Below are 27,371 nucleotides of genomic sequence, written 5' to 3'. Positions count from 1 at the left end.
AGCTAAGTGACATTTCCAATGCATGACTTTCTACCTGTAATGTAGATTTTAAACTATAGTAATGTCAATTTCCCCATGGTCAAATGAAGCCATGATGAACGAACAAATAGTTGACACACACTGAAAGCTACTCCAGGACAACCTGGTAGAGTTCGATCATATTTGGCAGCCTCTTATCTGTTACCTAGAGACCTAAAATTAATCCCTGGGATTGAGAACTGCATTTAGATTTGAATGTAATCTCATGTAAATGTCACTTTCATTTCAGGTTTCCTTAAATATGACAGGTAGCCTATTACTAAGTTGTTTATTGACAACAAGAGACACAGTCAAACGCACTGCAACAAATGGACTGTATCTTTTGGCTCTTGTCAGGATGTAGTGTATGATTTAATATTCATTTAATTTCAGTATTGTGTAATATCTTCTATTTGTACACTTTACTTAAAGGCTGCTGTTCCCAGGAGGTGGAGCTTCTACGCTGCCTGCACAGGTGTGTAGCTAAAACTGATTGGTTATTTTTAACCAGCCTGTCCATTGTTGTATCCTGAATGCTCTGATGCACATACCGTACGAGACTTCAAACAAATCTCAAATAAAGTGGAACTCGTCATACATACAAGTGTGCAGATATCTCTCCAATCAAGAGTTTTAACTATACAAATCATTTTTATTGATGGCACCGGAGTAAAAAGTATAACATATGTGATGTCGCATAAAAAGGAAATACACAAGTAAAATGCAAGTAAAAAATTGTACTAAAGAACTGTACTGAAGGAAATATATTTACATTTCATCACTGGTGAAAACAGGTGTATAAACAGTCTGACTTAAAGATCTTGTTATAATAAAAATAATGGATTATATTTGTAAGGCACTCTTCATCTTATGCCTCAAACTGATGAGAATGCTCCTTAAAAACCACATGTGTGGTACGTGGTACAGAGAAACAGTCCCCCGTGTCCTAAGTGTCCTCCAGCCTTGGGCCAGAGTCTGTTTGGACTCACCGTAGATCTGAAGCTGAATCATCAAGTCTCATCTATCTTTGGTTTCCCCACAGCACAAACTAGTAACACGATATCTTTTTACGTGGATGGCATCTTGTTAAATGTTATAAAGCTTTATATCTTCATCGTAGCCAGTTCCATTAAAAAAAAAGCTGAAGCCATATGTCCAGTGATGGCTACAGCCTTGATCCTTTACAAATATAATCAAACGGGGGGTGGCCGGATTAACCTGCTCAGGTCTATGGGCAGAAATGAACTGTTAATCTCTGATTCCTTCTCATGCAATGTGTTTGTTATGTTCCCCTCCCTTGTTTTTTATTTCATTCCCACAGTTACATACTGACATTAACCTTCATCTATGTGTTACTTGTGCTTCTTTTGCTCAGCTGCAAGAGAAATGTGGACTTCCTGTGAATAACATATTCTGGTTACTGCAAATCAAAGGCACAACACCTACACAGCTCATTTTAAAACTGCTTCTGTTTTTCACACGTCTCCCCTTATAAACAGGTCAAGGTGAGGCCGCGCTTTATTTTTTAGGATGTTTTATAATTTATGAGCACAGATCTATGAGGAGATGGGAGCGTCACGTCCGCAGCAGAGTCATTCTCCTTCCATTAATTTGGGTCTCATTCAGTTCATTCACAGACTCCATTATTCAAAGACAGAATTATGCAGAGATCTTTTCGATATGTGATAAATGTAGCCTGGAGGAGGTGGCCCGACTTCACAGCTTCAACCCTTGTCCCAAGATAGAAAATTACAGCTCTGAACTTTCTGAAGGAGTTAATATCTATATTGAACCGGACACTGTTTAAATACAACAAATGATCTCTTATTGCTTCATCATTGCAAAGACTATTCCTCTTAAGTACTGCATGATAAAGGAAGTTCATGGTTGAATTAATTAATTAAAAGATACTGTACTAGAAAGAGTATGGTATTTATTAAAAGACAAGTTGAAACACATTTAGCATTCTCTCACATGTCACTAGCCTATAATACTCCTGGGATGAAGGACGCCATTTATTGTTATTGTTGAATTTATTGTGATTTGTTTTTCTTAATTAGAAACCTGTAAATGTCCCCAAAGTGACAATAAATACTGTAACGACACAATAGTAGCTTTCAGTTCATTTCATGTGAAAATACACAGTAAATAATATCTGCTGCATTATTGTACAACAAGCAATAAATATGACCTTTAAGGAGAGATGATGGGGCACATGTCTCAGGATGTGCGTCACCCAAAAAGCAAGCAGACATTGTTATGTGTGTGCATCACTCCTCTCAACCTATATCTATACCACACGCACACACACACACACACACACACACATGAAGCTTTGTCATGTTTGAATGACACTTCATTGACTTAAAAGGAACAATTGCATCTAAATCAAATTGGAGTCATCTACAGACAACTGCTGTGCTTATAATCTAAAATCTGCCCATGAAAGACAGACACACTCACACACACTCACACACACTCACACACACACACACTCAAACACACACACCTGCTGTCTGCTGGTTCTGGCGCTATGGTTGGCATGTGTGTACACGGGACAGAGACTCAGAGGCGCTCAGTTCCCGTTGCGAATGCACAGTAATACCGCTACTGTTGTGGCTTGTTACATAAACACACTTCATTAGAAAGTGCACAGCTGACTGTGTGTGTGTGTGGGGGGGGGGGGGGGGGGGCATACTGCTCCATCAGAGCGTCACTGAGGTGCGGGGATGTCTGTTTAAAGACCTTACTGGAACTGTGATGAGAGCGGCCCTCCTCTTAGGAAGGCCGTGAAAGGTAAACGTTCTCTCTCTTCTGGTCGACACGTGCATTAAATATGACATCAAATACTAATCTACCAACACGTTACCCGTAATACTACACTGTCAGTGTTATATTGCTGTGCACACTTGTGCGTTTGTGTTACTTAATAGTGAGTTTATAATGAACTTAAAGTAGCAATAGACATTTTAACGCATGGATATGAAGTCCATGTTGATTGAATAAGTTGATGCCTATAAACTGATAACATTGGTGCTTGGATGAGCTCCCTATAAGCCTCGCTTTCACTATGCAAATGTGTCATCAGGTATAATCTACCAGGAACAGGAAGGTTTAATTTTACAGCACACAGGAAGTGCGTCAGCTATTGCACAACCACAACGGGAAGAGGATAGATCTTCTGTTTCCTCCAGCTATCAGTAGCTATAGCACCGAGTACCGAAGAGTATCTATACACGACAGTATCAATACACGGAGCAGAAATGGCCGACGGTGGAGCAACCGAAGTACCTTTGGAAAACGAAATGCAGTATGTCCTGTGTTGTCTATTGACACTGTAAAAAGCACATTTTAATTATTCCCCATGGTACACTATTTAAAGGGATCGTTTGACATTTGGGGAAGTAAGGTCATCGGTAAGGTCGAGTTGGATGAGAAGATTGATTTCACTCATGTACAGTAAATATAAACCGTGGAGCCTGCAACCAATTAGCATAGCTTAGCATAAAGAATGTCAAGGAGAGAACAGGATAAAGATAACAAAACCAGGAGCAATAAATCTCACAAATAAACACCTTTGTTAACATCGTTTGTTTATTCCGTACATAAGTTAAGGCTAAAAACTACAACCCGTCATGTTTAATCGTGTTCAGTGTTTTTGTTCTTTGCTAAGATCAGTGAAGTGTCTTCTGAAAGTCAAACCAACCTGTTTTTCATCTAATTCTCGGCAAGACATCAAAATGTCATCGCTTTACTCCGTGGTTACGAGCTTTATGGATGTTGCTTGATTGCGAACCGAAGGCCACACCTTTTATTTACCATGACATCACCGCTCCAAATTAACTTATGAATCTGCCCACAGACACGGCTATGTCCTTTGATCGCTGTGTGTAAGTGTCTGTGTGTGCGTGTGTGTACAAAAGATCGAGTGACAACTCAACAAGTGAAGCTCATACATATTAATAGGGCCTCATGAATATTCAGAGTTCGGGCTATGAATATTTAAACGATGATGGAGCATGTGGCCGGGTGACTAGACAGCCTCAGACAAGAAACAGACAAATAGACCTCCTCCTCTGCTTCTTAACCTCAGCGAGACGCAGCTGAGCAGCCTTTCTTCGAGGCTACATTAATTCTAATTAAGAATACATAATTCTCGTGATTTTGTTTTCTTGTGAACTATGGCTCAGGGTAAGAATAATGGTCTTCGTGATGTTTTGCAACAGCTTCTTTATTCAAATGAGGTAAACCTGCTGAGTGGGGGCTTCTTAATTTAAATGCTGCACACTGTCCATATCATAAGGGTAATATACAAATACACATAGAAGTTTGAAAATGTGGCCCTAATAAAGATACTCTACATCTCACTGATGCACACTGCCTTCTTTATTTGCACATCCTTTATGTTATTTATATTTTATTAGCAGTGTACACGTTACACACCTGCTTGCTGTTGGTGCTGGTTCCACATTCCAGACTCATACTACAGTCCTTACTGATGTGTGTCCTTACCGAGCCTCATGCAGCATTCATGCAGCAACATTGTGCAACACATTTTTGACAAGAGAAAAGAAGAGAAGTCAACTCCAGATGCACTAAACATTCTTCCCCATGTAACTCTCTGTGTGCTGAAGGATGAATCTCACTCCATCATAACGTGATGAGGCGCGTGGACGACTGTTTATTACTGGCATACGCAACGCACCCTAAACACTATATAGATGGGCAGATGTTGTACTGGAGCGATGCCAACATTATTTTATAATATTTATGCATGTTTTATTTTCCTCAAATTCAAAACTTGTTTCCTTGCCTTGTATGATTTGTACACTGTAAACAAAAGATGTATTTATCTCATCATGGTAAGAGTGCTCTCGACCACTTGTAAATTGGTTTATTGGTGAATCCCAGATATCAATGTGCATGACAAAATAAGAACAAATTGTGGACATAAAAAATAAATAAGTGGAAAATTCTAAACCACGTCACTTCTTGCATGAGGCCCCCTGTGTGCAATAACGACACGCCAAGTCTAATCTAATCACGTTTTTATTTTCTAAAATATTGCATTATGTATTATTTATAAAATAAACTGTGAATCCCTATGATAAAGCATCATTAGGGCTTATGTCAGTAAACCTATTACTCTATAATTATTCAAAAAGTAATACAAAACCATGGTAATTAACATTTAATGGATTTCAGAGTACTATCATATACTGGTGATATCCCTACAGGAGATTGTTTTATACGCTCAACAGTTAGTGAAAGATCCTCTGAAAGGATCTTAAAATAGTGTGTATCTTCCCAGAGCCACACATCTGCATCACAACAGTGTTTACATCAGTAACACAGACGTCACAGTTCTTATTGGTAGGATGCAGGCAGATGTCACTGCAGAAAAATTGCTTTGAAATTAACCTAAAACTGTTGAAATTGTTTATTAAGTCACCGTAGGGACAAGAGTTGAAGGATGGACAAAATATATGAGTACAGATCAAAATGTAGGGTCCAGGACACAAGAGGAACCCCTTGAACCGGTTTGAGTTCAAAGGTTTTATGAGGATCGACGATGCTTAAATTCCTAACCACAATAGAAACTAATAACCTTATTCGATGCAGCTCCTCGGTCTGAACTGTACCCATATTTGGAGGTACATGAGGTAAAAAAAACTAAAATCGTACAATGCCCTGCTGTAACCCCCTCTGGAAAGTGGATGATGAATTCAGATGCAGTGCGTCAGCAGTCAGAATTACAACACAATGAGCACAGCGAGGAACAATATGGGTTAAAACGTGGGTTGGGCTGAGAGTGCACACACAGATTGTGAACAGTCAGGAGCTCAGAGCGGGCGAAGGAAGCATCAGTGTGAAGAATCCTCCAGTTTTTATTTTCTGATCAATGCGAGTGATTCACTGTGGATCACCTCCCGCTGCATGGACATCATCCAAGGTGGGGTTGTGCTCCGTGGACAAGGCTAAAACTGTGTGTGTGGCCACCTACACAAACACGCGTATATACAGTGTAGAGTGTTTAAGAAAGTGTGTGTGAAGGTGGAAGAAGTGCACCTGTTCAGTGATGGAGCCGTGAGAGGCTGTGTGGGCTTGTGGTCTATAACGGATGTTTGACAGGATGATGAGCTCTGGCACTCACACACTGCTTCCTCCACACGTTCTCCCCTCCTCTGCCTGTCTTCTCATCTCTTGAGGCGGTGGGCGTAAACTCCCTCCTTTTCTTCCTAAACGCTGTCTTTCCATCTTCGCTCTTTCTCCCTCGCGCTCCTCCAACCCTCCTATGCATGTTGTTTGCGCTGATTGCGAGTTTGACAGGTTTTGCGAGCGAGAAGCGCAAAGAGAGAAGAATCAAACAATCTGCTCAATTAGACAGCCCACTCAGCCGCACGTCTGAACCCTGGACCATCTTCATCAGCTGTCGCCGTTTTCATCTTCCAGTCGCGGACACCTTTGTTCCAGAGTTGAAAACACACTGTTCACAACAAAGGCAGAAAAAAAATCATTTAGCTTTGAAGAACAGAAAGCCGCACGCGCTTTTAAGGTTTATTTGCATGGAGAGGAGGGAGTCTCTGCTTTCTCTGCCTTAATTGACCAGTTTGCCGGGAAAATTAGCAAAGGCTATCCACAGCGGTCACCGATGTGAGGCATTCAGACTGCAAATGGATGCCTGATTGTGCTATATGATTGAATATAATCTCATATTTAAAAGGACTGCATTATAGGCAGTTTAAATGCAATTAATGAGGAAAGGGGAGCGATGAGGAAAGCGCGGTTGTGTTCCAATTATTACGGCTACGAACCAAAAAATAAAATATTTCTCGTACAAGGAATAATAAGATTGCACATTTGAACCGAAAGCAGGAGAACACAGAGCGCCTTCGGTCTTATGTCAGCACCCAGACTGTTATTGAGATTTGATGACTAAATGTCAAAGAAAAGCGCACACACCCACACCCACACACACACACCCACACACACACACGTTCAAACAATGGGATGAGTCAATGCCGTAGTAATGCTGTGGTGCACTGCAGCACACCTGGTGGGGCTCAGACCTGTTGATGCAATCAGTGGTGGATATCTCAAGTTTTCTCTTCGCTCCCATCTGTCTTCTCTCCACTCGGCTGCCAACCTCTCCCACAGCCCCCTCTCCCATCTTTCCTCCCACAACTCCTGCCGTCCTCTCCTCTCTTCTGTCGGTTCTGCAGAAGTCACTTCATTGGAGATGAAGAAAAAAGAAACCTTCGTTATATAAGTCATTCACACCATCTTATTATACTTTTTAATTATCAGGCTTTTTCTGCCCTTCTGTTTGGGGATTTTATCTTTCTCTTGCTTTTATGTCGCCTGAATCTGTCTCGTGATCGGATATCATTGTGGAATAAACACTTCTCCCTGCATGAAAATCAATGATTTAATGTCAATATTTATGACTAAAACCTGGGGTCTAGACATTCCGCTTCATATTTAGTTCAAGTATTAAAACAAACAGGTTGACATTTTCAGAGATTTTCACCAGACAACCGTGAATCTCTCCCTCGTCATCTTATTCTTTCTTTCCCACACATGCATCCTCCTCCATCCTCAGGAACTCAATCTTCTCCCTCCCTCCCTTCAAACCTTCATTTCCTCCCTCCTTCCTTCCTCTTAACTATCTTAAATCATTTCTTGCGTCCTTGCTGTCATTCTGAGTTTCTGACCTGGAAGCCTCGGAGCCTGTTCTCTCAGCCGTGGGCATCATGACCATAAGCTGAGTTGCAAGGCTATTTATATTTGTTCCTAATGAGGTGAGATTTCTCTCCGCCATAGCAACGGTCTCTATGGATACCCAGCACATGGATACCAGATCCCATCTTGTTTTAAATGTCTTATTAGGGGCTGTGCCTTCCCCCGTGTATCATAGCCTAATTAATTCTGAAATATCGCCCCTCTCTGTGTGAACGGTAAAGAAATGCCCTCAAAATTATCACCAAGCTGACGGCATCGGCACAAGTATACAGCAAAAACTCGGACACTGGTCAATTTGCAGCATCAAGTAGATCAAAATCAAAGCAGTTAGGGACGCAAACTTTTTTTAATTGTCAACTTCTGCAACAAGCAGAGTGGAGTGGAGACCACTACAGGTGCTCTCATTATTTGAACACACACAGGAGGAGTACCTGTCTTCTGTGGGGGGCGAGAGGCTGATGGGTGTGCTATTGATCAGGTCTGAGCCAAGTGAGAAGCCGGTTGCAGCACAAGACCCAGGCAGCCGAGCTCAGATCATTAGAGGAGCTCTCTGCGTCTGGGTCACACAGGTGTTGAGACCTGCCATCTCATTTCCTGCCACAAAGCGAGACAACCAATCAATAAAGCGTCAGAGCAACTTCTCGAGAAAGCCACAGTGGTGAGACAGACACACACACACACACACACACACACACACACATGTTCTCTGTGACTTTGTATTTACAGTAAGACTTGGAAATGTTCTTTCCTTTCCCCTAATGACAGACACTCTGAGACAGCTGCATGCACATGTACTCACACAGGTACACACACAAACACACACCCTGACAGGTGCTGCATTGTTATGGCATGTCCAACTCTGGCAGCTTGTTTCCCCTCAGACCTCTCACCCTGTTTGATGACTCAGAGACGGGAAGATGAAAGGAGAGGCAGGGACAAGGGAGGAGGAGAAGAAGAAGTGCACTCTGACAAGAGGGGATGGAGGGCCTGAGATCATTTGAGCATTAAGTAAATCGTATCATTAATGCTATGTTAAGAGATTGTGTTGACCTCTGCTCGGCTGTCTGCATATGCAAGTGTGTGTGTATGTGTCTGGCCTTTGTCCCACAGAAGCAGGTGGCAGCAATGACGTCCATCTCCTTCCCAGCAGCGTGCACACACACACACACACACACACACACACACACACACACACACACACACACACACACACACACACACACACACACACACACACACACACACACACACACACACACACACACACACACACACACACACACACACTTTCTCTCTCCCGCTCTGTGCTCTCTGGTGTCAGTCCCACTAGATTCTATCGTGCTTGAAATTCACTCATCATATCGGGTGGCCTCACTGTGCCGCTTGCTGACACAAGTGCGTACACGCATGCAAAGACACCCACACACACCACACACACACACACACACACACACACACACACACACACACACACACACACACACACACACACACACACACACACACGCACACACACGCACACACACCACACACACACACGCATGAAGGAACACAGCGCGGTCTGGACTGATTTGATTATACAAGCAGAGCAGCTAAACCTGACAGAGGAACAAGCGCCACAAAAGAAACACAAAAAGAATTTAAAAGGCTTATTCGCCCCGTGTTGTATAAGCATGTTTCATCTTCCCACTCTCGCCTACCCTCACCCTCACAGGTTATATCCAATAGCTGGTGCCAGGCCTCGATATCCTGCAACACAAACATCCCTGTGTGGAGGAATATTGCAGTCGAGTTCTTTTTTATAATCTCTTCCCTCTACACCCACACATGCACATAGTGAGGGGGTGAGAGGGAGACAGGGGTACAAATGAGAGCTGGTAAAGGAAAATGAAAAGAGAAGAGGTGAGGGGGGGTGGAGAGGAAGAGAGAGAGAGAAGTGCTCATGAGAGCCAGGAGGTAGTTGTTATAGTAACTGAATCTCTATACCTGTCAATCAGAGCTATTTCAGGCATCTCCCTTCTATGTCGAAAAAGAGCCCTGACATACCGGGCAGACCAGAGAGCGGTTCCACTGAGGAACGCCATCAGCCAACGCACACGCACCGATACTGGCAACTTGTAAACTGATAGAATTATCAAATTAACACCATGAATGATATTTTAGCACTATGTCATTCCTAGAAAAAAAGGTCCTCACATTTTTTACTTCAGTGCACTTTAAGAAAGACCAAAAGAGGAAGACAGTCAGAGCGTCTGCACACTGCGGCACCAAAGAAGCTCGAAACAATCATCGTGTTCGATTCAAACAGAAGACAATAAACTGCTTCTTAAGCTCGTCGGCTGCTGATCGGCTGTCAGATTAAACAAAGCACCCACTCACTGACACGACCGTCATGTTTCTAATGCGTTCATTTCAGTTGGTTTTAAACCAGATGGTACTAAACTACATCAACTAACGAACTGAGAGTGGATTGTTAGAATTTTCTTGAATACTAAAAGAAAAACTGTCAACGTTTAGTCCGTTTGGGATGGATTTATTTTGCATCGCTACAGAGATACATACTGCTTAACTTAAGCACAATTACATTGTTAAGACTCAAATAGAAAATCTAAATCAATCAGGACTGACATCTTCAGGATTATTAAATAATTAATTAAACCACTGATACATACTAACAGCTTTAAAATAATGTGAAATATCAAAACTGCTTATACTTTAACATTACTTTTATCGAGAGCCAACTATCTCAGCCATTTAGCCAGACTTTTAGCAAACATTAACAATTACAAACTTTTCATCAGTAGCTAAAATGATTACCTTACGCTAACCATTTATTACTTTTCATTATTTTGATCCATCCCAACTATTTCACGTTACCCATTGCTTTTAAATAAATATCGCAATGATTTATTCATTATAGCTAACTAACGAGCGCTATACTTTAGTTATAAATGGCTAACGTTAGCTGAACGGGTTCTTCATTCATTTTAGCTCGTTAGGTTTGTTATCTTGAAGAGTTATTTGTTATTTTTGGTTGACATTAGTTATTACACCCATTTCAACTGCAACATCAAGCAGTTAGTGTAAAGTATTTCAATTGTGCTAATGTGCTTCACAATCTTTCCACTTACCATCTGGCAGATACAGAAGAAGCACCGGCAGTAACGTTAATCATTGTATGAGAGAATATGCTTCCTTAATAGACTACTTCTGTGTAATTATCAACATCAAAGCCAAAGAAAACCCTCAATTCAGCTCCACAGCGGACAAACGCATGGCGAGGAGGAGAGAACGGAGTGGGGGAGTAAGAACAGTGCGCTGGGTTTGGGAGCCATTAGGCAGAAGGTAATTAATACCTGTCACCGGAGTGCTCTGTTCGCTGCCTTTTTTCTGTTTCAGACCAATTAAAAAAATGACACTCCTCTTGTGGAGAGCGTCTTGTTAAAATTAAGCGCCTGAGACGCACAGGCACCTTTGATAAACACATCCAGCGCTACAATTGGCTTTGGCAGCAACGGCATGCTGTATAGATATAAGGAGCAACACGCTCTGTGTGTGTTGTTGCCACCTCCAGTAAGAGATGCGATCTGCTACATCTGATTAAAAGTGCGTTTCCTTCCTCGACACACACACACGAGACGCTGACCAGCGAGGACGCTGCCAGCGATTCGCTGCTCGGTCCAGCGAGGCCAGGCGAATGGCGAGCCAGCTAAGAGGGGAAGTAAATGGAGGGTCGAGCAGCTGAGGATATAAAAAGACAGGTGGTATACAGAAGAGGCTTAGACGCAAAAGGGACATATAATGAAGAGAGTCTGAGGGGAAGGGAAACAAAGGATGAGCGAGCGCTGGGGGAAAGGGAAGTGAAATATGGTGGCTTTACGAACAGATAGGAACTCGAGAAGACAGATTAGATGGAAAGAATAGAGCAGAAAATGTGGAGAGGTGGAGTGATGGATGCAGGCAGGAGACCAGCAGCTCTCTGCCAACATCGCCATGCATCCTTCCAGACATCACACTGTGCTGCCATCTGCCACACACACACATAGAGAACACACACAGAGAACACACACATACAGAGAACACACACATACACACACATGCACACACACAGACCGAGAGAGAGAATTAGCATCTTCTGACACTGATAAATATCTGGGGATAAAATCTGTCTGTAGAGAAATCACCTGCGGGGAAATATGATTGGACGACTCCACGACTCCACTAGAGGATAATTTGCATGTCATCTAAATGGGATCTGATCACAACGCTCGGGAGGTCAAAGGGCGTCCGATTCATCTGCCGGCACAATTAAAAGGAGAGGGATGCCGGGTGAACCGGCCTCAGCTGCTGCGCCCTCTGAGTGACAGGACTGCCCTCTTCTGGCTGCTTTACAAATCTCCAGTTTGATAAAAAACCAAAAAAACAATTAATACATCCAACATATAGAGACGACACATTCTGGCTGGCTGTTGATGTTTTTAATCACATTAGAGCTGAGGAATAAAAATAAACACAAAGAGCATGAGAGTGCAGCACACAGAGTGTTTCGGTTAATCACATACAGTCTTATTTATACATATATTTATATAATGAGGCCATTTCTCCCGTGTGTATCGCGTCTGATTGTAACACAGAAATATACCAACATTCCCTGGGTAAGAGAGATAAATAGCAAAAGAAATAGAGAGTAGAACTCTCAACAGTCATCATCTACATTAGAAAACCTACAGGCCATTCGTTTTTATAGGTTTATACATCAGCAAGGCGTCAGTATTCATTACAAAAATAGGAATATAGTGGATATAGAATCACTGGGGGTTGATTGAGTGGGTGGGGGGTGAGGATGTGGCTGTGCCCTTCCACCAGTGGCATGACTAGCAATGACCACCCATCCCTCGCCCAACACAAACACCCAAACCAGGAAACGAAGAGCCATCCTCGGATTCTGTGCGCCTCCATTCGCGTCGCACAGCAGACAATGGAAACCAATGGAGATAGTTTAGGTAAAAGTGCAGTCAGAAGCCAGAAAACATGAGCGAGGACAGAAAAAGGGGGCGGAGTCCAAATGAGAACGTGGCAAAGGAAGAAACGGTTTTACAGAGAAGTGCAAAGCAGCTCTTACGGTCGTCTTTCACGAAGCTTTCTATAGCTGCTGTTGATAGAAAACTAAACATGAGAGCGGAGCTAACGGTGTTATTGCTGGGGGTATTTTCTATTTGGTGTTAACTGGTGAGATAAAGGATGAGAGGACAGCGAGGGGGGTTATTGCTGAGGGTAGTAGGGCTGCTGCTGAGGGGGTTGCGGGGAGTACCCAGGGTAGGGCTGTCCAGCAGGAGGGGCTGCTGGGTAGCCTCCCTGTCCTGGAGTCTGCTGATAGGTCATGTAGGGCACGGTGTACTGTCCGTAAGCGTAGGGATTGTAGCCAGGCATCTGGAAGTACCTGCATGGTCATCACAACAGAGAAAACAAAGAGTTAAACAAAGAGTTCAACGTTTTGGGAAATATGCTCGGTTTCTTTTTACCTTCCGAGAGTAACATAAGAAGATCGAAATCACTCCGATGAGCGTAGGTACTGTGATTGGAACTCACCCTGGATAGCCTTGGTAGTTGGGGTAAGGCGGCCCCTGGGCCTGGGGTGGTGCGCCCATAGGTGGTTGGTTGCTGTTGGGAGGGCCAGTGGGTGGTGCATTGATGGGAGGGGTGTAGGCTGCTTGAGGGGTGATGCTCGGTGGAGGAGGCCTGGCTGGGGGCAGGGGCTTCGCCTGGGGTTGTTGAGGTTGCTGGGTCCATCAAGGAGGGAAAGAAGACGGATCAATATCTATCGAGCCATCAGCCTCACATCGGCGGCGATGGTATTTAACATTTGGCTTCGTGTGTGTTTGTTTGTCTGAGTCGCTGCTTACAAAAACGGTCCTGGGTGCAGGGGTTGGGCCACCAGCGGGGGCCGCCGGGTTGCTCTGATAGGCAGGAACGTTGACGGATGGAGCGCTGGGCTCGCGGGCGATGCTCTGCTGCAGGTCCCTGAAGCAAGAAGTCAAGCGTCACAACCGGTGACCGTGCCGTTCCCTTCATATTCATGCTTTCATCAGCTCTCATTGTCTCACTGAAAAACCTTTAAACTCATTCGACAAACGATGTATAAAAACAGGTGAGTGGCCGACTGCAACTCCCTGGCCAGCTGACGCAACTACCACACACATCAATCAAATACACAACAAAAGAGAAAAGTACAGACTTAAGTAGTTCATCTCGCTCGGTCTTGCGAGCAAAAACGATGTCGCTGCATTTGTTCTGGAACTTCAGCAGGATTTCTGTCAAGTCGTTGTAGAACTGAGAAGGGGGAAACAAAAGTGGACAAACATAAATCACCTGGTTTGCAAACCACCGTGACTTTAAAAAAAAAAGTAAAGTAAAAGTAGAACGTTTCCGACAGCATGTGCATGAGTGTGGTGCGGTGTTGTCGGAGTGAGGGAGCACCTTGGTGCCTTCGCGCAGGTTGTTGCTGATCTCAACGTAGCTGTCGTGGGCTGAAGCCAGCTTCTTCAGGACCTCGTCCCTCTGGTTGGCTTCCGTGTTGGACTGCTTCAGACTGCTGAACTCCTGGTGGGACGTCTGGAAGGAGATCACAGATTGAGGAGGTTAACTGACAACACCTCTCAGAAGAAAAGTAGATTTAACAACAACAGACTATCCATTTTCATCATTGGCATGTCCTTATTTAGAAGACTTCTAAACGTACTTCCATCCTATCTTTGTACGTTAATTCATCAGAAAAAATTATTGGATTATGATGACTTGAGTCTTAGTTTTGATTTGATTCATATTGTGATCTAAAAAATTCTTTCATTTGTAAAAAATATTGTCTGTCACTGTTTTATGTTGTATTATGTGAAACTTTGTGTAATGTGCTACGACACTCTTGTAAAGCACATTTGTAATCTCAATGAGGCATTTCCTGGTTAAATGAATTTTAAATAAATAAAATTAATTAATTAATTCTCTCTCCTCACACAGTGGGACTTTGCCATCGAGAGGGTAAACTGGGTTTTACTGAATCTGCACTAGTCCAGTCTGCTAGGTTATACGTCATTGATTGCATTTACAAAATGTACTTTTTGTTTGCAATAATAAGCTCTGTGAGCAAGTAGAGGGTAAACAAACTGATGAAGAAATGGTCTCAATAAATAATTTTACAGCTCAATTCTAATTCTGAAATAACTAAAATCTTCAGAGACTGTGTGTGTGTGTGTGTGTGTGTGTGTGTGTGTGTGTGTGTGTGTGTGTGTGTGTGTGTTTACTATACCTGCACTTGTCCCAGCAGCGTTTCCTGCATGTGGATGGTGGTCTGTACCCGCTGGTTGTAGGCGCCGTACAACTGGTCGAGCTGAGCGAGGGACAGCTGCTCCTCGTTGATGGCCCCGTTTTGGGAGAGCGCCATCAGGAAGCTGGTAGACATGTCAAAGGTCACGGCCTTGATCTCTCCCTCCAGGGTATCCCTTTCCTTCTTCACCTCATCCAGCTGGGCGAGCTGGGAGCGCAGCACGTTCACTACCTGGAAGTGGATGGACACAGGGAAGGAAGTTACGCACGTACATCTCGACTTCTTCGGCGGTCCGTCCTACACCGATCCCTGACCTCTCGCCCTTATGATGACCGCAATGTACGGTAGTTTTTTCGTGTTACTTTGGTGTGAATACAGTGTAGCTGTGGAGACTTCTAGCACTTCTTCTTTGTGCTTTCCCAGTTCTGCTTGCTTGGTTATTTAAAGTTCCCCCGTGACACACAACGCAAAGTCAGCAAACAAAATGAAAAATGGAGCTAGTGTGGAGAGAAGGGCCGCGCCATAAAGCACACAATGTCCACCGGGTGTTTCTATGCTTACGTGGAACACAACATCCCTTCGGAGGAGGTGACCCATAAAACAAACCAAAACAATACAAAGTTCTAATCTACATCAACGGTCTTCAAACAAACAAACAAACATCGAGACATCGGGGGAAAGCTGACGGACCTCGTTGCCCTGCAGGGTCTTGGTCGGGTTGGCGGAGGGGATGGCAGCATTGAGCTCGTTCTCTGGTTTACACAGCAGGGCGATCATGTCACAGTGGGTGGTGTAGCGGTCCCCCACCACCTGGTCCGCTTGCACGGCCTTGTCCAAGATGTTGCGGAAGTTAGCTCCCTCTGGTAGGGAGAAGAGAGGGATGGTTCCAGACAACAAGAAAGAAGGAGGAAGGAAAGAGGAAGAGTGTATTGCAATTGTCAACAGTGGATGACTGAGTTCATGTGTGTGTGTGTGTGTACCTGTGCGAAGGGGCTTGTAGAGTTCTCCAGACGGGGTTCTGTTCCAGCGTTGGTTGAACTTGGTTCTCAGGTCACTGTCTGTCGTCTCTTCGTCATCCAGCATCTTCAAAGACTGAAGAAGAACACACACACACATTCATACAGAGTGCCTTAACAAACACACACACTCCTCAAATGATGACAGCTTTATTATTCACCTTGTCCTCTTTTTTTAGGCCATGTGTAAATATTTTTGAGGAGTATTTTAAAATCTACTAAGTCATTTAATTGCAACTATAAAGACAATTATTTCCTGTTTGGCACATACTAACAATGCAATTTATTGATTAATTAATGAATCATGTCTATAAAGTTTAAGTAAATAGAAAAAACACAAGTTCAGAGCGCTCAAGAAATATCTTCAAAGTGACCATCTGTCTACAGTCCAACATATTCTATTTAGATATAGCAGAATGGAAAGCAGCACATTGATCAACATTGATGACCATTTCCTGTGTTTGTTCAATTGTCTTTCCATTAACTGATTGATTAATTGTTTCAGCACTACTTTCATGTGTAACATCCAGAAATGCTAATAATAGAAATAAAGTTTATGTTTTGAACAATACTTTATGATAATGGCTCTTTGTCAACACACCAGATTACTTTTTTGGGGGAATTAGGACATTATGTGTTTGACTTTACAACTCTGCCAACAAACTTGGAAGCAGTTTGAGTGTTTTATGTTTTTACTCCCGTCTGTTTATTTGTTTGTCAGCAAGATGTCTTCAAAATAATAAACTGGTTGGCTGAAGCTGGAGGACCGACAGTCCTTGGCCCAGAGATCAGTGGATTAGATTTCGGTGATGATGCCAATCTGGGATTTGCGCCATAGTGAGTTTTTAGCATTCAGTCCTCTTCTGGTGGTGAAGTAAAGCTACTTAACAGCATCACATTCATATGCTTCTTTGTCAGGAAAGCCAAACCACATGGCCAACAAGCAGTTACAAAGGCTCTAAAGGTTATTAGTGCCTGCTTTACTTTTTAAATAAATTGATGGTTATGTTAGAGCACTGGTTATGTGATCTGCAAAGTGCAGTAGCATATCTATAATTCAGTGTGTTTATGTGTGTCTGACCTCATCCAGGATCTCTCTGTTGCGGGTCAGAAACTCGGGCAGGTCTTTGATCAGCTGCTCAATGCTCTGCAGTCCTCCCAGCTGCACGATGGCTCGGGCCTTCTCGGCAATGGATTGTGGGATAGAATCTCCTGACAGGTCCTCCAGGGCAGCTGGTAGGTTTAGGGATGCCAACACCCTGATGGACAGGTATAAAGAATGTGTCAGTTATTAGGTCGCAAACATCAACTTGTGCACCTTACTCTTTGGGCTATATATAGATATATATATATATATCTATATATATCCATGCATGGAGAAACAAGCACTCATGGACATAGCCACATCGTGACTGACGTGCACAGCAACATGCGTCCGTACGGACAGAGGTCAGCGTACCCATTGCAGAGATTGGTCGCCTCTCTCATGGTTCCCACCAGTCGGTTGACAGTGTCGGCCTTCCTCTGGGTGTAAACGCTCATGGACTGCTGCACCACCATGGGGACCATCTTCTCAAACAAGTCTGTAGGGATAAGAACATAAACAGCTGATTGAACAAAAAGAAACAGCCAGGTAGAGTGTGTTGTGGTCAACATCCCGTCTGGAGTCATCCGGTCTCTCCACAATATGTTTGGGTTCATATTTTTAAAGTTTGGATGAGATCAGTGGTCAGTGATTTAAATGGAGCGCGACGCTGCCGTCATACCAGTAATGTGCTGCAGAAACTCTAAGCACTTCACTCACGATATTATGTTTGTTCGACAAAAAAGTTTCATATTTTGGGACGTACAATTATTTTTCTCTCGCCAAGAGTGAGATGAGAATAGAAAAATACCACTCGCTGTTAAAAATACAGCTACAGCTAGCGGTCGTTACCTTAGCTTAGCACAAAGACTGGAAACGGGGGGGGGGGAAACAGCTAGCCGGGCTCCGTCACAAGATCACAAAATATTTAGCTCAACGCCTCTAAAACTCACTTAATAAAATTATACCTTATTTGTTTAATCTTTACAGAAACTGAAGTGTAAAAACGTAAAGTTGCCGCTGTGCTGGTCATTTATATTCACTGTAAACAATAACTAAATTCTCTCAGAGACCTCGAACACTTGGAGGTGATGAGCGAAGTTCCCAAATGTCAAACGGTTCCTTTAAGGTCTCTCATGTTAACCGGATCAAAACCTTTGACTCAGCATTTCTCTCTGTTACTTAGAGAGACATACGAGTATCTACGAGTGTCCAACTGCTTTTACAATAAAGGAACTGTATTGATTGTCTCGTGTATTTTACCTGTAAATTTCAGGCTGAGAGGCGATGTGATGGTGGTGGCTTTGACGAGCACCGCCTTGCCAATGTGTTCCAGGTCCTTGACCTCGGGCACGCGGTCGTGGTAGATAAAGTCATTGTCTTTTTTGGCTGCGACGAGGGCTCGGTTGATCGTCTCACTCAGATCCTTGACGCTCACATATTCGTCGTAACTAGACGCCACCGTCTTCACCAACTCTGCTGAGCGCTGGAGGGACGAACAGATGCCGAGGATCAAATTTGCTCCATGAACACAATTTCTAGTTTTCGATGTGAAACTTCGAGGCGTGTATGTCCAGTTTTTGAAGGTTAAATAAGAAAAATCGGTGTGAAAGCTGTGCACCTGCAGGCGAGCGATCTCCTCTCCAAAGCGCTTCTTCTGCTTGGACGTGACGCTCTGGTGCAGCTCAGCGTTGGCTTGCATGATGGTGTGCTTGGCCGCCAGCACCGACAGAACTTCCTGAAAATAAAAATACTGACCAGGGAGAGGCAACCACAGAGCAACACGCAGGCACACAAACAGATATATATACACACACACGCACACACACGATGGCAATGCAAACCACAACATAGCAGACACACCAGCAAGGCCAAATCACAAATTGCATCATGAAAGCCAATCACAAACAGCCACAGGCAGTCAGAGGTGTGCAAACACAGCACACACACACATTCATACACACCCAATGCCACCACCACGAGGGATGCAGAAAGAAAGGAAGACAACGAGAGAGAAAACAGAACAGGCCATGAGAGTTTAATCTGTCATCAAAAGCTGCTACACCGCCATTAAATGTCCCACAGCCATAAACGGTGTGTGTGTACGTGTGTTTATAAGACTTTGACGGTGAGTGCGTTTGATTTTGTGCACTAAAGGAAAACACAGTAATGGATACATGTTTGCCGGGTCCAAACTGAGCAACATCTTCTTTCTTAAGAAGTGAAAACCTACAAGCTTGTGTGTGTAGCGCTGACTCACGACGAGCTTTATAACAGAGATCATACTGTACGACAACAACTGTGTTGCACCACCTGTCCATGAACCTATTACTAATGTGTGTTCCTAGAAACTACCAGCTAGTTTCAAAAGAGAGATTTACAGCTCGTGCAAGTTACATATTTCCTGGTTTTCCCTTAACTTTGATTTCCTTAACCTCTAAATATTAAATCTTTAGTGTGAAGTAGCTGTTGTCTGTTTGTATGTGTTTCAGTCAGATCGTACATACATCAGATGCGCATGGTTAGATGGTAAGACACTATTCAGAATGAGAACAAGTCCAACTGCAGATTAGTATTACCCAACCAATCAAGAGTGAAAACAGAGAGAAGTTACAAATTACAAGTCCTCAACACTCTGTAAGTCTATTTTTGAGAAATACAAACATAGGAAGCAAGAAGCACAATCAGACAATGCACAGGCCAATCCAAGCAGAACCCAAACTGGAAGCATCTTCACGACACTGAACACGAGCTGACTTACAGCCGTGTCCCTCACATACCTTGGGAAGGTTGTCTTTGTACTGGCATTGCTTGCAGGCTTCGCCGTAGAAATCTGCTGCCTGATTGGCCAGCTTTGCAATGACTGCGTCCTTCATCTTATCTATGGGGGGAACACGCCACTTTTAAGGTACATTATCAGACATAATACACACAAGATAATACATTTTCTTCTTGAACACCACAAAGAAAAGTGCATTATTAAAGATGCTATTCATTCAGACAGGCAGATGTGTGATAATAGTTCCCATAAACTTGTTGGATACATTTTCAAGCAAAAGACGAAAGAAGTTGCTCATGTCTATGACACACTTCTAAAACTAGAGACTCAAAACTGGATAGTGTTTCTCTTCTCGTGAGAATCGACACGACGGAAATCACAATGACACGGTCAAAAGGCTTGAAAGTCTCTCCAGAAGTTGATGATGCAACAATCCGTGAAGACTATGTGTGTGTTTGGACCCTTGAGGGGTCCTTTGGTACCTGAGGTGGCTTTGAGGAAGAAGACCTCCTGGGCCTGGGCCAGCATGATGAGTTTCAGGGTTCCCACAGTCTCAGGAGAGATGTCCATGGTGGGCTCCCTGTTGAGCGCCGACAGCACCGTGTCCTTGATGTGACCAAACGCTCCGCTAGCCAGCTGGACAGCGAGTCGGACAAAGAGAGAGACGGATGAGACACGACTGCCAATTCAAACGGACGATGATCGTCCGTTTGAATTGGCAGATCAATCTGGAAAACCTCTCGCATGTTCATGCCTGGGTAAGTATAGAGTTTATATTGATTTGTGAAATTCACATGAATGCATAATTAATGATTATATTACTGACAATTTACCTAAAATTAATGCTAACGTATTCTTGATAAACATTATTGTTAAAAAGTTTTGGATCTCCTGCCACAACAGATATCCATGTATTCCATCCATCCATAGATTAATTAATAAATTAAAATGCTATAAAAAAAACATACCAATAGACCATACCAATCTGTAATGCAAATTTATATTCTAAAAATCAATAAACCTAGAAACAATATTGGAAATGTAAACAGACTCCTAAAAGTTGCTTTCAGGTCACATCTGAATGACACCAGAGTTTCTCTGCAGAGCCATAACAAAACAAGTCTAAATTCATGGAGTAACGTTCACCAGGTTTCCTAAAAACCAATCGGCACATCCCTGAGTGTGTTCGTCGGCCCACCTGATAAAACTTGGCTGCAGCCTTCAGTCCCTCGTCGTTGTCCAGGTTCTGCTCCGAGGCGATCTGACTGGCCAAGGCTGCTGCGTTGAACAACACACACGTCTTCTCGTAGCCCAAACTGGCCAAAGCTGCAACACACAAAACAAAACACAAATTCCTCGTGAGGTTTCTTTGTTGTCATCCCCATCATCAGAATCCTTAAAGGTTTACTTCAGACTGGGTTTGTTCCCACAGGTAAAAGGTGGGGGCCGGGGGGGAGTGACCTCTATCTTTAATCCCTGTCGGATATGAACTGCTCGCTTTGTGTGGGGTTGACATTTTTCTCACTTGTTCACAGTTATGAGCTTCCACAATTCACCACAGAAAAGATTCAAGCTTGAACAGAATAAATGTGAACAATTTGAATTCTTAAGAATAATAACAAATAAAAAAGATCTCTGATTATTGATCTTTATTGTTTGGGTTATTTTCTGCTCGTAGCACCGTAACAAACACAATCCTGTGTGTGCATGTCTTTCTGTCTTTTACACGCATACTTCAGAGGATGATCTTATCAGGCCTGTTTCTGGAGGAAAAATATTTTTTAATTTGAAAACACTTTTGTTGTGTGTGTGTGTGCATGAGAGATAAAAACAGATAGAGACACAAGGCCACAGATAGTAGCAGACGGCTAGTAAGAGATAGTATGACAGATTTATACTATTGAAGGCAAAGTCCTCCATCGGCATGAACTTGTTTTAAAATGCAGGATCCACAGATATTTTCCCACATACACAAATGCAGTTGAGGTTGCACTTACCGAGCTTGACTGAGCCACTGAACAGCGATCCTTTGTCGAAGGCATCCTTCCAAGTGAAGGTTACGCAGAGCTGTGGAAACAGAGAGACGTTTTGTGTTCAAGTTCTTCTGTTTGGGACCCGACACTAACCCACATATCCGATCGGTTACCTGGTTTTCAGAGAAGGGAAACTTGGGCTCGACAGCACACAGTTGGTCATAGTATCTGGAGAGAGAAATGGGAGGATTAAAAACATGTTTTCTTGAGCACCGTCAAAACCCAAACATACCTGCTGTGATTGTATTTTTCAGATGTCTCATCATTTTTTTCATTGGCAATGTTTTTTAATATTTATTATTGAATCTTGAAGTTTAGTTAAAGTTGAGTAAAAGAAAAAAAGATAAACAGTAAACAAAAAATCATATCTGTGAAACTAGGTTAAAGAGTCGTCACTGACATAACAGCAGATCTGAGGTCTGCCAATTTAAAGACACTTGACAATGAGTCAGGAAGAAATATCAGGACAAGCCAACACACTGCAGTGCGCACACAGACACACACACACGCACAGTCAGTGACGGATCCTCAGCTCTTCGTTTCATCAATATCTGTGTGTGAAATGTAAATAGTCTCTTAACAGAAATATCAATATGCGTGCGTCCTTAAGTGCCAGTTAAGGAACCCTCGTGACCGGTTCATTCGACCTGCTTTTCCAGTGCCAGGAAAGGCAAACTTAAAAATAAACTACTGGCTTTCTATGCCATCCTTTTGTTTTTAACTCAACTAAGTATTTCACCTTCTTTTATTAAACCTAACTTAAGTATTTCACCTTCTCTTCCCAAATCTGACGAAGTAAGAAACTTATTTCCACCACTTCCTTCTTTTTCCCCCCTTCATTTCTTTCCTGCCACCCTTCCCTCTATATATCGTTCCTTTCTTTTACCCTTTCGTTCCTTCCACACTTTCCTTATTGTGGGTGGAAGGAAGAAAAAAGCTGGAAAATAGCTGTCTGACAAAACAATCTTTACCGTGGTGAAACAATAGCAGCGTGTCAGCTAAGCTTTGTAAAGGATAGGCCCGTCGCCATGGCTACCTGGCCGACGGAGGACATGGACAAGGAGTGGCGACGCTAGCCGTCATCAAGGGAATGATTTGCAAGCTTCAACCATGTGGCTAACTAGCCAAGAGCACGCATCTACGAACTAAAGCTCCAACATCCGACACACAAAGAATTTTTAAAATCAAAAAAGTTTGTTAGATCGCCAGATTTAAAAAAAAGGAAAATCTCTAAGATCCTGTGAGAAATCTTTCCTCTCCAAGCAGTACAGATCACATTTGAGATTTTCTGTCAATCTCTCAAATACTTTCTTATAAACCGTCGACATAAACCAGGAATGCACCTATCCAACAATTTGACTCCATAAATAAAACAGAGATTATAAATCAATGGATCTCACACCAGTTATATCTCTTCTCAAAATGTAGCTTCTGTATTGGGATCATTGTTATTAAATAACTAATGAGTCATAGAGAGGAAAGACTGAAATGAGAAAGGGCAAAGTCTGTATATGTAGGTCACCTATGAATTTAGTACGTGCGTTTGTATTAGTCACACAAAGAAGTTGATACATGAGACGGCAGATAAGTCATAAGGAACAGGTTAGTGGGCTGTGGGATTCTGCACGAGTGCTCAACCAACAAATTATTATCAGTCTGTAAACTGGTAATTGAATAAGAGCAAGTTAAGAGTCAACAGCCATGCCCAGTGAACAGAGCACGGGACACAAAGGAACTTTGTTTAACGAACATAAAACCTTTTTCTGTCACAGTTCCCTCATGCACAGCAGTTGCCACCGTGACACTCTTCCTCTTTACAATGTCTCCTACACAGACATTTAAAAGATAAAGTCCACTGGCTGAGTACATACAGGCCTTCTCTGTCGCTCACGTCTCATCGCGTTGTGTTGCTTCAGAGTCTCGTGGACACGCAATTGTTATGCTTCATTATATTCACCTGTCTACCGATTTGAAAAGCTGTAATTCTCATTCCCAGCTACCGTGGATGTCTGATCACGCGGCTCCCAGGGGCCCAAAGGCCTCGGCTGGACTGCATGTCGGCCTGCATGTGACAACTGGCAGGAGAGCTGGCTGAGACTCTCTGGTGCCGTGTGGATGCATAGCTCCTCACACGACATCTGAATGTGCCCATGCGTTTGAATCAGCCTATGTAGGGGTAGCAGTGTCTACTCGTGATCTTCTGGGTCATTCACAGGTTGTATTGGTAGCCGTCACCTTTGCTACACTAAACGTTTATGATCAATCTTCTAATTGGCAGGTAAAGACTTAAATGGCTCTTACTTATGGTACTTTTGTAGTTTGACTTTCTTGAAGAAATGTTACTTTCTGGATTCTTGTTGTTTTGAGTTAGTACTCTTGGTTGATGCACTTATTGTCAGTCGCTTTGGATAAAAGCGTCTGCTAAATGACATGTAATGTCATGTAAAGATGGTTGATTGATGATTAGGTTGAATTATGACGACGGGCAGTTTTCTTTGAGCTTTTGTGGTGAGTGACATTCAATAACACAACTATATTGTAATCATATTATCACGTGTGATGTAGTCCGTCTGTGCTCTGCGTTTTAACTTGGGGACAATAAAGTTTCTGTTGAACGGTGACGCTAATTCTAACGTGGAGGAAACTTGGAGCTTAACTTTACTTGAGGTCACTTCAATGAATAAGCCAACTATTAATCCATAACTAGCTCGGATAACTTGGCTAATTTCATGTATTGTAAGACACAAACATACGGGTGAAGGAATACCATAGTGAGTTAATATGGTGCGAAATGCCCCATGGCTCACGAGCAGGACTAACTTTAGCTCCCAGGTTAGCAGCGGTAGGCTAACACACCAGGGTGCGGCGATGACTGGGCCAACTCGGGTGAGAAGGTGGTGACTGTGAATATAACACACTATCGTATTCATCCGAGTGATAAAAGAAGCACTTCCTACCGGAGCAGGATCTCGAGGGAGCTCTCGTGTTTGTCCAGCGGCCTTCCCAGCGCGTTTTTGCGGAGCTTGTTCAACTCCTCCACCGCGCGGATATACTCCCCCTGCTCCTCGCCCGCTGGGTAGGAAACTGTTATAAATTTAGAAAGTGGTTTTACCAGATCCACCTCGGTTGACTTTTTTAACGGGACGGAAATAAACGTCGCCATTTCGGCCCGTGAAAGCGGTATATTGACTCAGAAAAACAGACGACTGGCGACCAACGAACACAAACAGCGAGCGACCCACTTCCTGGATTCTGACAGGCAACGTCCAGTTACGTCATGCGGAGCGGAGCGGCGCACTGCGCAGAAGCGGGATCGTTTTTAATGTCCTGCGCGCGCAGCCAGCCTCGCCATCCCGCCACCGAACACGACGAATGCACACCGACTCCGTCAGGGCCCTGGTGTGAACTCATCGAGTAATATACAGCATATAGAGCACAACACTCTCCTATAGAAGCCCAACGTGTTCACCATTTTACAGACAACTAATCAAAAACTTTACATTTATGACTATAGATAGACCAAATATGTAATATAGCCATACAATTGTGAAACTGTTCCTTTTTTAAATTTGCTTACGTATAAGTAATAGCTGTGTTTATTTTCGGTCAATTTATTACATTCCAATAGGTTTTATTTTAAATTGTTCATGTTTTTCAGACGATTATGTTTTTATCTATAGCCTTTTTAGAATTTTCATTCTCATTAAAAGGACAAACCAGCCACTTGGTCAAATGGAGATACAGTTAAATGGAGATCCTCTGTGTTTGGTCAAAGGGTTGTAATTCATTTTAGTATAATAATAGGCAATGTCTGTATCTGGAAAGTTCAATGTTTTCAAAGACGTATCTGCTAAAATGGACTTGGTGTCAAAAAATGCATATTGAATCTACTTTGATTCAATGTTTATAGACATTAAAACATGAAACAAGTGGGTGACTTATTTTGGCACTGTATGTAGTTTGCTGTTTTTGCATTCATCCCAGAGCAAAAGCCACATATTTATAGAGATCCAATATTATATTGCTTGTATCTGTTCATATGCACATTCATTTGATAATTATTTACTTTAAATGTGAACACTTTGGATCTCTATAAATATCAACTTTAGTATTCAAACTACCGTGGTTTTAACACACTCTTATCCACCGTGAGGTCTTATCATGTCAGTTTATATTGAACTATAATCGTGCATAATCCTTTATTCCTAAACAGTGTTTTTTTTTTTTTTTAAACAATTGATCAAATTACCACAACCCATTTGCTCCACAGTGATCCCGGGGCTTTGGGGGCCCAGTAGGGGGCCTCTAGTCCCAGTGCAGTTTAAGCACAAAACACAATAAAAGCAGATATGACTGGTAAACCAGATTGGAAATTAAAAAGGCTAAAATGCAGAAGCATTGCAGGTAGGAACTAACAGCTGTTTTCGGTCCACTAGGATGCAAATAAATTGCTAGTTTTACTTTGTTAATTGATGCAACAGCAGTATTCACTCTTCATCCCAGATGTAATTCAGTTACTTATACAATAGCTGGGGGGAAATTAGCATGAATCTGGACCCTAAACATCTGCTTTGGCAATCTGGATTCTCTTTCAAAATGAAGATTTGCCCATTGAAGGGGGGACTACAAGGAGGCTACTTCTCAACCTGTGAAAATAGTTAACGTCCTCTGTGGCTTTACAAGTCTGAGGAAATAATCCAGATATTATCAGGATTGTCTTGGAGACAACATAACAGAAAGCCTACTTTACAAAATGAGGATAAACAGTTTGAAAGACATGAGCGTTTGGTTTTACATATATGGAGGATCTAATGCAAAGATACAACTTTAAACAAACTTTAGTTTTTTTCACACGTTAAAAAAAAAACCCACCCTAAAACCTTTTCTGTGCACACAACAGATTATAATCAATCCCACCGACGCACAGGTGGCATGTCAATAAACAGCATCGTTAGGACACAGGTGCGCCTAGAGCTGGTCATAATATGAAGCCACACTAAAATGTGAAGTTTTTAACACAATATCACACACGTCGCAGGTTTGGAGGGGTCATCCATCAGCATTCTGAGTGCCTCCTCAGCGGGGTCGTGACCTGTGGCGTTGTGAGTTGGTATATGTGCCCGATGGTCACCGTGGAGCTGTTTTCCGGACAGCGAGTCCAAGTGCTCGTTAATGGTTGATGGTAATTTAAATGCACATATACTAAGAACAAATCCAGAGGCCCACGCCTCACGTTTCAGCACGATTATCACAGCCCATGTTGAAAGGATCCCAGTAGTTGTTACTTTATAGAACCGCAGTTCTTGCATGACCTTCTTACTCAGACATGTCGTCCACTGAGCTGGTTGAAGATGCTCTGGATCTGCGTGTTCCAATT

General features: G+C 42.8%; 1 protein-coding gene across 2 annotated transcripts; it reads right to left on the bottom strand.

Annotated features, from left to right (window-relative positions):
- Positions 1-12,224: 12,224 nt before the first annotated feature.
- On the bottom strand, positions 12,225-25,236 carry pdcd6ip (programmed cell death 6 interacting protein). Of its 2 annotated transcripts, none has more exons than XM_056417623.1 (18): positions 24,952-25,236; positions 22,108-22,162; positions 21,959-22,028; positions 21,160-21,287; positions 20,444-20,597; positions 19,963-20,063; positions 18,804-18,935; positions 18,446-18,668; positions 17,558-17,681; positions 17,180-17,357; positions 16,063-16,174; positions 15,773-15,942; positions 15,065-15,313; positions 14,239-14,373; positions 13,997-14,091; positions 13,665-13,782; positions 13,351-13,541; positions 12,225-13,201 (listed from the first exon to the last, which is right to left on the bottom strand). In XM_056417623.1, the coding sequence occupies exons 1-18, from the start codon at positions 25,155-25,157 to the stop codon at positions 13,024-13,026; spliced, it is 2,619 nt and encodes an 872-aa protein (XP_056273598.1). In that variant the 5' UTR covers positions 25,158-25,236; the 3' UTR covers positions 12,225-13,023. The 2 variants fall into 2 exon arrangements, with proteins under 2 accessions (XP_056273598.1, XP_056273607.1); XM_056417632.1 differs by having other exon boundaries at positions 18,804-18,920.
- Between the last annotated feature and the right edge of the window lie 2,135 nt (positions 25,237-27,371).

Source organism: Pseudoliparis swirei, chromosome 1 (assembly GCF_029220125.1).
Source record: "Pseudoliparis swirei isolate HS2019 ecotype Mariana Trench chromosome 1, NWPU_hadal_v1, whole genome shotgun sequence".
Lineage (NCBI taxonomy): Eukaryota > Metazoa > Chordata > Actinopteri > Perciformes > Liparidae > Pseudoliparis > Pseudoliparis swirei.
The sequence above is the reverse complement of the archived record's forward strand: the minus strand, read 5'-3'. Positions and strand labels throughout refer to the sequence as shown.